Here is a 14,308-nt window from a genome sequence, read left to right as displayed (position 1 = left end):
CAGGAAGGACGTAATTGCTCTGGAGAGAGTGCAGAGAAGCTTTACTAGAATGTTGCCAGGGCTGGAGAATTGTAGCTACGAGGAGAGATTGGGGAGGTTGGGGTTGTTTTCCTTGAAACAGAGAAGGCTGAGGAGTGACATGATTAGGGTATACAAAATTGTGAGGGTAGAGATAAAGTAGACAGGAAGAACCTGTTTCCTTGGCAGAGAGTTCAAAAACCAGGGGTCATTGATTCAAGCTAAGTGGCAGGAAGATTAGAGGGGACATGAAGAAAAATCATTTTATGCAGAGGCTGGTGAGTGTCTGGAATTCGCTACCTGAGTCAATGGTGGAAGCAGAGACTCTAAACTCATTTAAAATACCTGGAGCTGCACCTTAAATGCTGCAAGTTGCAGGGCTATGGACCATGTGCAGGAAGATGGGATTATAAAGGGCACCTGGGTGTCTTTGGATTGGCATGGACAAGATGGGCCAAATGGCCCCATTCTGTGCTGTATTCTATGGTTCTATGTCTGGATCTTCCCCCACCCCCATGTCCAGACCCTCCCAATGTCCATGCCCCAACATAGAGCTCTCCCATATCAGGACAACCCCCCCCCCCCCGCCATGTCCGGACACCCTCCCCCGAAATGTCCAGAACCCCCTCATCCACTGATGTCCATATGCCTAACCCCACATCCTATTCATTTGCCGTAGAAATTTACCTTCTCACTTTCGATGGGACCTTTAAACTCACTTGCTTTATGGCAGCTAGTGTGATAAAGGGGGGCTGTTCTCCTTCACTCTGCTCCTTTCGCACTTGTCGCCAGAGACTTGCTTTGCTTCTTCAGTCTCACCCAGCCTCAGTCAAGAAAGTCAAGCAAGAGAGATGCTTTACAATTTAAGCGCAGGTAAGTGACAACGGAGTGGCTGATTGGCACTCCGAGGAAGTTATGGGCCTATACGTTAATATCGTGACTGGGTTAAAAAGCCAATGACAGAGCCATAGCATTTACTTCAAGGGTTTGCATGTTCCAGCAGACCATCCTGCTCCTGGTGAATTGCAAAGTTAAAATCCAGGACTATTGGCCAAATCTTGATTCCTAAAGATGAGCAGGTTGTGGTTAGGTGAGATGGTTAAAAGTTTGTAAATCCCAAACCCAACCCTACCCTTCCCACTTACTCAATTTCATTCACCCCTTCATTAGTGCCTATGCCTTCAGCTGACTAGGCCCTAAGCTCTGAATTTCCCTTCTTAAACATCTCCATCGATTGGGATGCATTATCAAGTTACAGCCGCTGTCTAAGTGCATATTGTTTATGTAGTGCTTCTCAAATTTCATGAGTTTGACAGCTAGCATCATTCTGATTGGCAGAATATTTTAACTTAAAATCTTCTCTTCCTAAAAAGTAAACTGTATACTAAGGCTTTATGGCACTTTGAGAGAAAATGCAAAACAACATGATTAAAGTCACTGGTGAATTGAAAGCAGCCCACATTGTGTTATCTTACAATCTGGAACTCCAAGGTAGTAGCTGAACAACTCTTTGATGTGCGAGGACTTTAGTCTCAACAGGAAGGTAAGTGCTTGCAGAAATTATTTCAACAGTGCAATAATTTAGTAGAAATTACTAATAAAAATGAAATATTCAAAACATTTGCACTAAATATTCTGAGGTCTGCAATGGAATGCGGATGCAGAGTTAACCTAGAAATGAACATTCTCTAATTAGGACTCCCAAGCCTTTATGCCATCTGAGAGTTTAGTAAAATGGCACAGTTAATAGCCGATTTATAAATAAATTATGTTGTCCAATGAACATTGATTATCTCCAATGTTAGCAGCAGGAGAAACTTGATCTGGTTGAGGGAAGAATTCCATATGGATTTCATTTTTATTAGCTTTAACTGAAGATTACCTGGAAAGACATTAACCCCACAACTGTGGTATGTAGATCTGAGCACTTAAATTTAAATTAAATCAAAATAATTATTATTGCTGTCATATCTCAAGGAATTTCTTGCAAATAAAAAATGAACGGCTTAATGCTGAAGGCTGAGGCACCTTGATGGGTTTTTCCTGTGGACTATCTGCTTGGTCCCTATTTAGTCTGTGCTGCTGAGCCACAAGCCATAGCAATTCTCTTGCCTGTTTGATATCAGATCACAGGCAATTGTTCCGAATCTGGCACTTCGGGAGACAGGAACCTCTGTTTTCTTTGTAGTCCCTGCAGACCTGTAAGTGCTCTGAGCCTATGACCTGACCTGTCGTGGGATATTGCCAGAGTTTGGATACAGCAATATTCACTCTATCTTGCTTTCTCCCATGTAAGGAAAGTAAGGAAATTCATTCAGAACATCAGTGCTACCCCAGCAACCAGTCAGCAACTAATATAACGCTTTTAAACCTATAGGACCTAGAATGAAACTATTGGTCCAAAAAGTTTCTGAAGTGCTTACCCCTTTATGAAAAATGAGTTAGTTTATACTCGCCACAATGCTACATTTGCAAGTTGGAGCACTTTGGTGACTAACATTTTAAACAAGGTCCTGTTGGCATTATAACCCTCAAGAGAAAACACAGTGAAGTATACTGTGCTTTGGATACTTTAAATAATTCAGAGATATACTTATAACTATTCTACAAAAAGGTTTGATGTTAATATACATTAGAAACATTAGGCACTCCTGGCAATTAAGCCTTAAATATGATAAATAGATGCTGTCCTAACTTTTAGCAAGACATGTGTCACATAAAATGGTTCTGGAGATCACAGTAGTGTGAATTATTATCACTGCAATTGCTCCAAGAAATATGAAGTTATTTTTGTCTCGAGCAGTTAGTAGTTACTTGAGATTGACATTAATGCATTCTCAAGATTTTAACAACAGTCAAAGTCTTCTGCATGTTCCAAAAATATTATTAATGTATGGACAAGTTCTTTGCATTGCATATTTAATTCCAATTACCCTTGTTACTATTCAGCACCACAATTTAAGAGCGTAGATATTATTATAATGAACGGATGCTGAAAGCAGTGCTCATGTTTAATAAAATTTCAGCAGAAAGTCACTACCAAATGAGTCCAGAGTGCTATATTTAATGTAACACCAGAATAAACGTTTACTTTAACATCTGGATTGCTCACATTTGTTTCTTTAAACCAATGACAGACGATGAATGACAACTTGCGTACTGATTAATAATATAACCAACATTTGTAAATGAACAATCAATGCAAACAGAGTAATTTTAACCTGTGCAAAAAACTGGACAGAAAAAGCAGGTACTTATGCCTGAAATTATTTTGGGGTAAAAATGTGAAGTATTCAGTTGATGATAGATCCGGATGTTGGCTGGTTTGTGGCGTGTGTGATGGAACCTGGTAGTTTGCTACAGATGTGAAACAGGCAGAGAGGATGGGTAGGATAGACACATCATCTGAGGAAATAGGACAATTAAACATATGCTGTGTTGAGTTACAGTAAGGCCATAGAGATAATAAAATTAGTCATTAAAGTTGGTTTCTATCATTACACAAATAGGTGTGTGAGTGTTGCACAGAGGGATGGGTGCATGTGCCTTTGGATGACATTGATAGGAAAAGCTTCACCTACTTTCTCCCAGGCTGGAGACAGAGGCTGGAGTTTTACCGTCCCGCCCGTCACAGGAATCTTAGTGAGTGAGGGCGGAGCATGGAAAGGTCCGTTGACCTCGGGTGGGATTTTATGTTTTTGGGACGAACGAGGCCATAAAATCCCACCCAGAGTATGTAATTCAGGATGTTACTAACAATGTAACTGGTTACTTACTGCCCAATCTATTTTTACCATTTAAGGCTCAAAGGAAAAATTGAATGAGCATCTGAAATGATATAAAGTGGTTCATTATGGACCTGTTTTTCCATTTAGCATTCATAATGAGCACAAGGAAACATTGTGAGAGATTCCAAATTGAAACAAAGCTCTAAAGAATCATGGGGGCAAGAGCAGCGCAGAAGGCCAGGAGACGTAAGCGGAGGCCTTGTAGCGGGCTTCTTGCTGGGCACCATGGCCTCTGCATCATTGGCCACCGGAATTCCAGCGTTGTCAGCTCTGCGCTGATTTCTGGTACAGAGCTGATTTAAATATTAAAATCTGCATTTAAATGTGATTAGCGGGCCCAGGACTGACGCCTGCAGGCACGCGAGCCTCTCCCTCACTCCCCCCTCGCCCCCGCCAGGAGTGTTTCACTCTGCAGGATTTACAACAGCTCCCCACTAACGGGGAACTGGTGCCTGACTCTACTGGAGTGAAGGGGGGACCATGGACGCCCCCCAGGAGGCCAGGGGTAAGGAGGGAGTGCCACCTGGGCATTGCCAGTCTGGCCTCTAGCACTGCCTAAGTGGCAATGCCCAGGGGGAACCTTGGCACTGGGCATCGGGCAGTGCCAAGGAGGCAGGGCCTATTGGGGGGATATTCAGTGGGGTCCTACTGCCACTCTGCATGGGGACCAGTGACAGAGGAAAGGAAGGGCTAATCGGGGCTGGCCATCTGGAGTGGGTCGGGACTGTGGACAGGGTCAGGACTGCGTTGGGGGGGATGGTGGGAAATCGAGGGAGGGGGCACCATGGCTGACCGGACACGTACAGGAGGTCAACGATCATATGGGGAGTGGGGGGGTTGCACGACCAGTGATGTGGGGTCATGGGACTGGCCAGTGACTGAGTTGCCCAGCAATCGGGAGACCGGCAGTGTGGCTACTGCGCATGCGTCGACCTCTGCTCTGACAGATTGGTGCTTGCGCAGTGGCCCGATCAGTGCTATGCTGCTGGCTTCTCCAACAGGGATAGGCCCCACCCCCAGCTTTTTAGCGTGATTCACGCTAGGGCACTCTGTGGTGCACAGAGTGTGGGAGATTCATTTTGAAAGTCCTGCTGAAAAAAGCAGCGGGATTTACTCCAGTTTCCATGCGAATTCAGCACTTACAATTGTTTTGGGAGAATGGCCCCCGCTGTTTCCCCTGGTAGTGGAGTGGGGAGGGGATTGGGGTGGTGCTAGAAACGGGGTTAGAAACAGAACAGGATAAAAGTTAGGCCATTTACAACCAAGATTCAGTCAGAGGGTAGTGAATCTTTAGAATTCGCTACCCCAGAGGGCTGTCGAGGCTAAGTCATTGTCCTGATTGTCCATTGTCAGATCCTGTGTGGATCAGCTGGCGGGAGTATTCGCAAACATCTTCAACCTCTCTTTACAACAATCTGAGGTCCCTATCTGCTTCAAGAAGACGACTATCACCTCGGTACCTAAGAAAAACCAAGCAGCGTGCCTTAATGACTATCAGCCGGTGGCTCTGACATCCATTATTATGAAGTGCTTCGAAAGGTTAGTCATGGCACGAATCAATTCCAGCCTCCCGGACTACCTGGATCCACTACAGTTTGCCTATCGCCGCAACAGATCCACAGCAGATGCCATTTCCCTGGCCCTGCACACAACTCTGGAACATCTAGATAACAAGGAATCCTATGTCAGACTCTTAATTATTGACTACAGCTCAGTCTTCAGCACCATTATTCCCATGAAACTCATCTCCAAACTCTTTGGCCTGGGCCTTGGCACCTCCCTCTGCGACTGGATCCTGAACTTCCTAACTCACAGACTACAATCAGTAACGTTAGGCAACAACACCTCCTCCACGATCATCCTCAACACCAGTGCCCCACAAGGCTGTGTTCTCAGCACCCTACTATACTCCTTGTACACCTATGATTGTGCGGCCAAATTCCCCTCCAGTTTGATTTTCAAGTTTGCTGACGACACCACTGTAGTGGATCAGATCTCAAACAATGACGAGACAGAGTGCAGGAATGAGATAGAGAATCTGGTGCGGCAACAATAATCTCTCCCTCAATGTCAACAAAACGAAGGAAATTGTCATCGACTTCAGGAAGCGTGAAGGAGAACATGCCCCTGTCTACATCAATGGGGACGAAGTAGAAAGAGTCGAGAGCTTCAAGTTTTTAGGTGTCCAGATCACAAACAACCTATCCTGGTCCACCCATGCTGACACTATAGTTAAGAAAGCCCACCAATCCCTCTATTTTCTCAGAAGACTAAGGAAATTTGGCATGTCAGCTACGACTCTCTCCAACTTTTACAGATGCACCACAGAAAGCATTCTTTCTGGTTGTATCACAGCTTGGTATAGCTCCTGCTCTGCCCAAGACCACAAGGAACTACAAAAGGTCGTGAATGTAGCCCAATCCATCACGCAAACCAGCCTCCCATCCATTGACTCTGTCTACATTTCGTGCTGCTTCGGAAAAGCAGCCAGCATAATTAAGGAACTCATGCAATCCAGACATTCACTCTTCCACCTTCTTCCGTCAGGAAAAATATACAAAAGTCTGAGGTCACATACCAACCGACTCGAGAACAGCTTCTTCCCTGCTGCTGTCAGTCTTTTGAATGGACTTACTTTACATTAAGTTGATCTTTCTCTACACCCTAGCTATGACTGTAACACTACATTCTGCACTCTCTCTCCTTTCCTTCTTTATGAACAGTATGCTTTGTCTGTGTAGCGCGCAAGAAACAATACTTTTCACTCTGTTAATACATGTGACAATAATAAATCAAATTGAATCAAAATCATTGAGTGTGTTCAAAGCAGAGGTCGATAGATTTCCAGATACCAATTACATCAAGGGATAGGGGGATAGCGTGAAAAAATAGCTTTGAGGTAGAAGATCAGCCATGATTGAGGTGAATGGCTTGAGAGGCCCAGTGGTCTACTTCTGATCCTATGCTACTAATTAGCCAAGTGCATGGAGAGTGGAGGATGACATGGTGAGTAAGGCCCACCTAAAAGTAAATTTATGTTCATTACTCTTACTCACTTTTTGAATCATTACTGAAGAAGCTTAAATATGACAGACATATTCAGGTCAGCACTGGAGTAAATGAGTTGGGTGATCAAAGCAGCAGTTATAAGAGCTTCAGTAGCAGACGGGATGAGGTAGAAATATGCGGTGTTATGGAGGTGGATGTAAACAGCCGAGGTGATGGAAAGAACATGGAAGTCAGAAGCTCAGCAGAGTTTGTGACCAGAGTCAAGTTTCGTAATTGTTTAGGAAAGTTACTGGAGAAAGTTACAGCAATGTGAATGTCAGACATTAACCTGAACTGCTAGGACAGCTGAGCATGGGTAGCTGATGGGACGACTGTATTGACTAAGGATGAAATGTTGTTCAATGCAGAGATTGAGGGGGTGAAAAATGGAGAATGTATTGCGAGGAAACTTGGAGTAATATGAAGATTTTAAAAGTGCCATGAGACAGGGTTATTTTGTTGAATGAGTGAACACTTGATATCTACATCAACACCTTGTTTGTTCCCACACAACTGGGTGCTTTTAGGATACGGTGTCAGGACAAGCACGAGTCAATAATATGTCATGCGGCCTCCTTAATGGGAGCTTAGAGGCAATTTTAGATGTCAATCAGCCTTTTAATGAGCCTTTGGGTGGCCATTCCTCATGCTTGCATCAACTTCAGGTATTTGTGTTAAATGTGGGTTACACTAATGTTTCAGATCAAGATTCCATCTTGACCACCTTAGATGATCTTTAGCAGCTGAATGTGCTGCTGAAAATCATCCACACCCCCCTCCCCTTGTCCCCAATGTCTTTACTCTTCCAGGAGAATGTTGAAGCCCAGAGTCAGTTAACTCCAGTTTCCTGAGCAGGAGTATATCAGGTGATATCATTTCACTAGAGAGGCTGCACAGATCTTTGTTGCTTCTTAAAACAAGAGTCACAAACCACATCTCAGCTGGCCATACAGCAATAAAGGTAAATACGGCCTTTAATTTTATTGCCTCAGGTTTTTCAGGCTGCAGTGGATGACATCAGTTATGTAAATCTGCAATCTATACCTGGATTGAGCAGACCTCTTTATTAAGGCCAACTAATTTATACATTCTCCATTGATTCTAAACATCCACACAGACAGTGACTCAAGCTGGGAATCAAACTCAGGTCCCTGGCGCTGTGAAGCAGTAGTGCTAACCACTGTGGGTGTCTGTGAAGCCGGGTGACTGATTCAATTCATGTAGCTATCAGGATACCTCTCAAAACACAAGGAGGCTTCATGAATGGAAGCCCCACTGTTAGGCAGCTCTGTGCCTCCTTTCCTGACTGCTATCAGGAGGTCTACACACTGCGCCAGTTTTGTATTGCCCTGTCCACCGCTTGCCACAACATAGCAGGTCAGGAGTGAGCTGCTTGGAGGCAAGAGCTATCCACCTTTGACCCAGTTCATGACAACAAGAAGAGCAACTCATTTATAAAGCACCTAAAACATAATAAAATAGCACAAGGTGCTTCACAGGAGTGTCAGAGAGCACAGTTAGTTACTGAGCCAAGGAGATATTCCAGGATCCAGCAGAGGTTCAGCAAGCATGCAGTTGTTGATTGAAAATGACTTGATGTGAGTTAGGGTATATGCTTTGGTGTGATTAGGGCACGTGCATCAGAATTTCGGATAATCTCAAATTTACGGAAATTAGAATATGGGAAACCAGAAAGGAATATGTTGTAAAAGTCAAGGTAACAAAAGCATGCCTGAGGCTTTCAGCAGCGCATGAGCTGAGGCTGGAGAGACATCAGGTGATGTTACTGTAATGGAAATTGGTGGTGTTAGTGATGGTATGAATATGTAAAGGGAAGTTCATCTCAGAGAAACCTATACTTATTGGCATAGACACAACCTGAGCCATGACGCCATTCAAACCAAGTACATATGTTGATGGATTCTACTATTGGCCAGAATAATGGTTAGAGATTTTCTTCTGATACACAATAATAATGGTTACATTCTTTCATCAGCAGGTGGCTAGTTTGGAAAAGAATGCTGATATTCATCTATCAAACTCCAGAAGAGAGGTAAGAATCATATTGAGGTTTATAGAAGACTCGCACTCCTTGGCATAGGAACTGTAAGGACATGACCAACAAGTGTTAACCAGTTGACCATTGTACATGACAAGGGTTGATGTAATTAATATAAAGCAAAAATATCTGCAAGCAATTGTCTGCTTTAACTGAGGTTGAGTACGTAATTATCTGTCCGGTGGGCACTAATTTTCAATGGAGCATTGTGATTCTCAAAGTTATTTAAGTATTAAGCTGATAGCATACAAATTCTGAAATGGAGTAACTGGATACAGAGTAACTCTCATTTCTGTGGCAGTTTGCAGGAGTGTCCAGCTGCAGCATTTGTGAAGGAGCCTGACCCCAAGTTGGCTTATATATTACAGCCAAACTCATTACACGTTGGATGCAATTAGTGATGAGTTTAACCTCATTCCTAGGCCTTACTTTTAGGTTTTGTTTTTCCCTCAATCTTGAATCAAAAAATGTTGGTTGAAATCGCCCGTAAGCAAATGTGATTTTATTAATTCCGAAACAAAAGAGGCTGGGGTAGAATTCAGTGTGAATTACCGATCGTTCGGTACAAAACTGGTGTAAAGTATTAACAGCGAGATGACCTTTGAAAGCTGTCCAATTTTGTTCCACAGCCCAAGCTTCTCCCCTCTACCCAACAGATCAGTTCTTTTCAAATACATGCCCCATACCCTTTGGAAAGTTCCTCTGGAATCTGATTCCACTACCATTCCTGATCATTTGTGTGAAATAATTTCTCCTCATTTACGTTCCAGTTGTTTTGCCAATTATTTTAAACTGATGACTGCTGCTTACCAACCCGCTTGCCAGAAGAAACAAGTGGTCGGACGTCGGCATGTGGTTGGGGATTGGGATGATCATGGGGGGCTCAGGAGGGTTGGGTGGGTAATTGGGTCAGGGGAGTAATCGGGTGGTGGGGGGGGTAGTCAGAGGGTAGTCAGATATTGGGAGGGTAGTCAGGGGAGTAGTCTGCTCGGTGGTATTAGTCAGATCACGTGGGGAGAATTGTGGGGTTGGACAGTAGTTGGGATTTCAGTAGAGAGTCGGGTGGTCGATCGTATAGTTTCCCAGGAATCAGAACTGGTTTTAATCCTGACATTTTCTGGGTAATTATTCTGATAAGTGAGTCAGAACCATGGGAATTTTTGACTATAACTCAGAGTTTAGGTGGGTTTGCGATGCATGGTAACTGCCCATTGGAAGTTAATACTTCCCAGGCAATTCCTTGTGTTGGTTCTTCCGAGATATCCCCCAGCACATCTTTCAGGCTACGACTATCCCGAGAACAGAAGATCTGGGCCCACGTTACCAGGTTTTGTAACATCCATAAGCATTGAAATTGTACTCCTTAAGTTTAAGTATAGGCCATGTATGTATAAACAAGAAAAGCAATGATTCTTACACCAACCCTGAACAACCCATTGTGTACTTCTCTCCAGCCATAAAAAACATCCATGAATCAGTATTCTCTGGTTCCTGTTGATCAGCTAATTAGTAACCAAGTTATCACCATCCCTTTAATCCCATACAATATATGCATCTACTATTGCAATAAGTTAGTTATGTGGTACTTTGTCAAATATCTCAGGTGGCACAGTGGTTAGCACTGCTGCCTCACAGCTCCAGGAACCTGGGTTCGATTCCCGACTTGGGTCACTCTCTGTGTGGAGTTTGCTCATTCTCCTCGTGTCTACGTGGGTTTCCTCCGGGTGCTCCGGTTTCCTCCCACACTCCAAAGATGGGTTAGGTGAATTGGCCATGCTAAATTGCCCCTTAGTGTCCCAGGATGTGTAAATTAGAGGGGTAAAGATGTGGGGTTATGGGGATAGGGCCTGGGTAGGATTGTTGTCAGTGCAGATTCGATGCGCCAAATGGCCTCCTTCTGCACTGCTCCTTCTATGATTCTATCTTCTGGAAGTTTTGTATATACAACATCTACTGCACTCTCTATCAAACCATTTCTGTTCCTTCATCATGGAACACAACCAGTGTTCAAAGAGCTATTAGGTTAGGCTGCTGAACAACCGAACCCCTGCTGTAGTTGCCTTTTAGATATATTTCTTTCCTGAGCAGGACATGAATCTTCAGTGACGCCAGCAATCAATAGACAAATGTAAGTTGTCAAAAAAATGGATTAGAAAAACCTTCCTGTAAAGATGTTGGAGGAGAGTATGTGCTCGTACAACGTCACACGCATCACAATTGTCCCTCCCCCATGTAACCTGCTCCATCTCTCCATCCAAGGCCTACCTGACTGCTGCTGCCAATGAAGCAAGGGGTCTAGGTTTCAAGTACATTGCTCAACAAGCTTCGTGTGGAGGTGAGGGCAGTGGTAGGGACTATGCTGATGAGGTTGAGAATTGATTTTGTATCAGTCCTGGAGCCTCCTACTTCTGATGTGTGTTAGTTGCACAGCACACTTCTTTGCCAACATTAATTAGAAAACTTTGGGTTAATGAAGGAATCAATTTTGGCAATAATAAGTTAAAATGCATTAAGTGATTAAGAAACTCTTGTACTGTCTTCACAACGTGCAAGAAGCTGGCAGCCATCAATAGCTGTATTCTCAGCAATTGTTCCCCAGGGAATTTCATTCAGCTATCTGTTTGTGATGCAGGAGACAGAAAGTGGATGTCGCTTCAGTGGTTCCCACTTGAAGAAGGGGTAATGTCCTTATGCACCAAACAAGGAATGTGGCTACAAACATCAAAAAGAAATTGCAGTATGCAGATGTTGAAATTTCGGGACTTAAAGAACATAAGAACTAGGAGCAGGAGTAGGCCATCTGGCCCCTCGAGCCTGCTCCGCCATTCAATACGATCATGGCTGATCTTTTTGTGGACTCAGCTCCACTTACCCACCCACTCACCATAACCCTTAATTCCTTTACTGTTCAAAAATTTATCTATCCTTGCCTTAAAAACATTCAATGAGGTAGCCTCAACTGCTTCACTGGGCAGGTAATTCCACAGATTCACAACCCTTTGTGTGAAGAAGTTCCTCCTCAACTCAATCCTAAATCTGCTTCCCTTATTTTGAGACTATGCCCCCTAGTTCTAGTTTCACCCGCCAGTGGAAACAACTTCCCTGCTTCTATCTTATCTATTCCCTTCATAATCTTATGTTTCTATAAGATCTCCCCTCATTCTTCTGAATTCCAATGAGTATAGCCTCAGTCTACTCAGTCTCTCCTCATAAGCCAATTCCCTCAACTCCGGAATCAACCTAGTGAATCTCCTCTGCACCCTCTCCAGTGCCAGTATATCCTTTCTCAAGTAAGGAGACCAAAACTGTACACAATACTCCAGGTGTGGCCTCACCAGCACCTTGTACACCTGCAACATAACCTCGCTGTTTTTAAACTCCATCCTTCCAGCAATGAAGGACAAAATTCCATTTGCCTTCTTAATTACCTGCTGCACCTGCAAAGCAACTCCTTGAGATTCCTGCAGAAGGACACACAGGTCCCTCTGCACAGCAGCATGCTGCAATTTTTTACCATTTAAATAATAGTCCATTTTGCTGTTATTCCTATGTGGTGAACCATCGTTGGTTCCCACTGGATAGTGCTGAGCCAGGGGCTGGCCAGGACTACAAGGATGTACATATGTTACTGTTGGATTGTGCTATTGTTGCTGTTGGGTTAGGGTGGGGTTGTTACACCTTTGTATGATAGTGTTGTGGCACATCCCAGTCGGGCTCCGCCTCCTGGGAGAGGTATAAGAGTCCCTGCTCTGGCCGGGACCCCTTCAGCCTGGGATAATGTACATAAGTTCTGATAGCTTCATTAATAGTAAATAAAAGCCTTCATTTACTGAGCTTCGAGCCTCGTGTCTAAATTGATGTGCATCATCCTACCAAAATGGATGACCTCACATTTACCAACATTGTACTCCATCTGCCAGATCCTTACCCACTCACTTAGATTATCTATATCCCTTTGCAGACTTTCAGCGTCCTCTGCACGCTTTGCTCTTCCACCCATCTTAGTGTCATCTGCGAATTTTGACACACTACAGCTGGTCCCTAACTCCAAATCATCTATGTAAATCATAAACAATTGCGGCCCCAACACTGATCCCTGATGCACACCACTAGTCACTGATCGCCAACCAGAAAAACACCCATTTACCCCCACTCTTTGCTTTCTGTTAGTTTACCAATCCTCTATCCATGCTAATACATTACCCGTAACACTGTGCCCAACACTACCTATTTCATGATAATAGTTTCTAGGTTCTCACCTGCCATAGCTGCTTTGTCATCAATCTTTGGCATGTTATTTGTGTCTTCCACTGTGAAGACCGACACAAAATACCTGTTCAATGCCTCAGCCATTTTCTCATTTCCAGTTATTCCATCCCCCTTCTCATCCTCTAAAGGACCAATGTTTACTTTAGCCACTCTTTTTCATTTTATATATTTGTAGAAACCTTTGCTATCTGTTTTTATATTCTGAGCTAGTTTACCCTCAAAATCCATCTTACTTTTCCTTTTAGCTTTTTTCGTGGCTTTCTGTTGAAATTTAAAGATTTCCCAATCCTCTAGGTTCCCACTAATCTTTGCCACTTTGTATGCATTTTCTTTCCATTTGATACCCTCCTTTATTTCCTTAGATATCCATGGCTGATTATCTCTTTTTCTACAGTCCTTCCTTATCACTGGTATATACTTTTGCTGAGCACTGCGAAGGATTGCTTTGAAAGTCCTCCACTGTTCCTCAATTGTCCCACCATAAAGTTTTTGCTCCCAGTCTACCTTAGCCAACTCCTCCCTCATCCCTTTGTAGTCTCCTTTGTTTAAGCACAAGACACTGGTATTGGATTTTACCTTCTCACGCTCCATCTGTATTTTAAATTCAACCAATCTGTGATCGCTTCTTCCGAGAGGATCCCTCACCGCAAGATCATTAATTATTCCCATCTCATTACACAGGACCAGGTCTAGGATAGCTTGCTCCTTTGTAGGTTCCATTATATACTGTTCAAGGAAGCTATCGCGGCTCCATTCTATGAACTCCTCCTCAAGGCTGCCTTGACCGACCTGGTTTGACCAATTGATATGTAGATTAAAATCCCCCATGATAATTGCTGTACCATTTTTACATGCATCAGTTATTTCTTTGTTTATTTCTCACCCCACCATGATGTCATTATTTGGTGGCCTATAAACTATGCCTATCAGTGACTTTTTCTCACTATTTCTAATTTCCACCCAAATGGATTCAACCTTTTTTTCCATAGAACCTATATCATCTCTCACTACTGCCCTGAAGTCATAATTAAATATCAGAGCTACGCCACCTCCCTTACCTTCCTGTCAGTCCCCCCAAACAGTCTGATACCCCTGGATATTCAACTCCCAGTCATGACCATCCTGC

General features: G+C 43.5%; 1 protein-coding gene across 1 annotated transcript in view; it reads left to right on the top strand.

The window, feature by feature from the left end:
• Positions 1-14,308, top strand: part of rapgef5a (Rap guanine nucleotide exchange factor (GEF) 5a) — a 190,092-nt gene that overhangs the window by 13,194 nt on the left and 162,590 nt on the right. The window contains exon 2 of the mRNA XM_078238589.1: positions 8,851-8,907. Within this exon, the coding sequence (XP_078094715.1) occupies positions 8,851-8,907 (57 nt within the window). The remainder of the gene's footprint in view (positions 1-8,850; positions 8,908-14,308) is intronic.

Source organism: Mustelus asterias, chromosome 2 (genome assembly GCF_964213995.1).
Source record: "Mustelus asterias chromosome 2, sMusAst1.hap1.1, whole genome shotgun sequence".
Lineage (NCBI taxonomy): Eukaryota > Metazoa > Chordata > Chondrichthyes > Carcharhiniformes > Triakidae > Mustelus > Mustelus asterias.
This window is presented reverse-complemented; position numbering and strand designations above follow the sequence as displayed.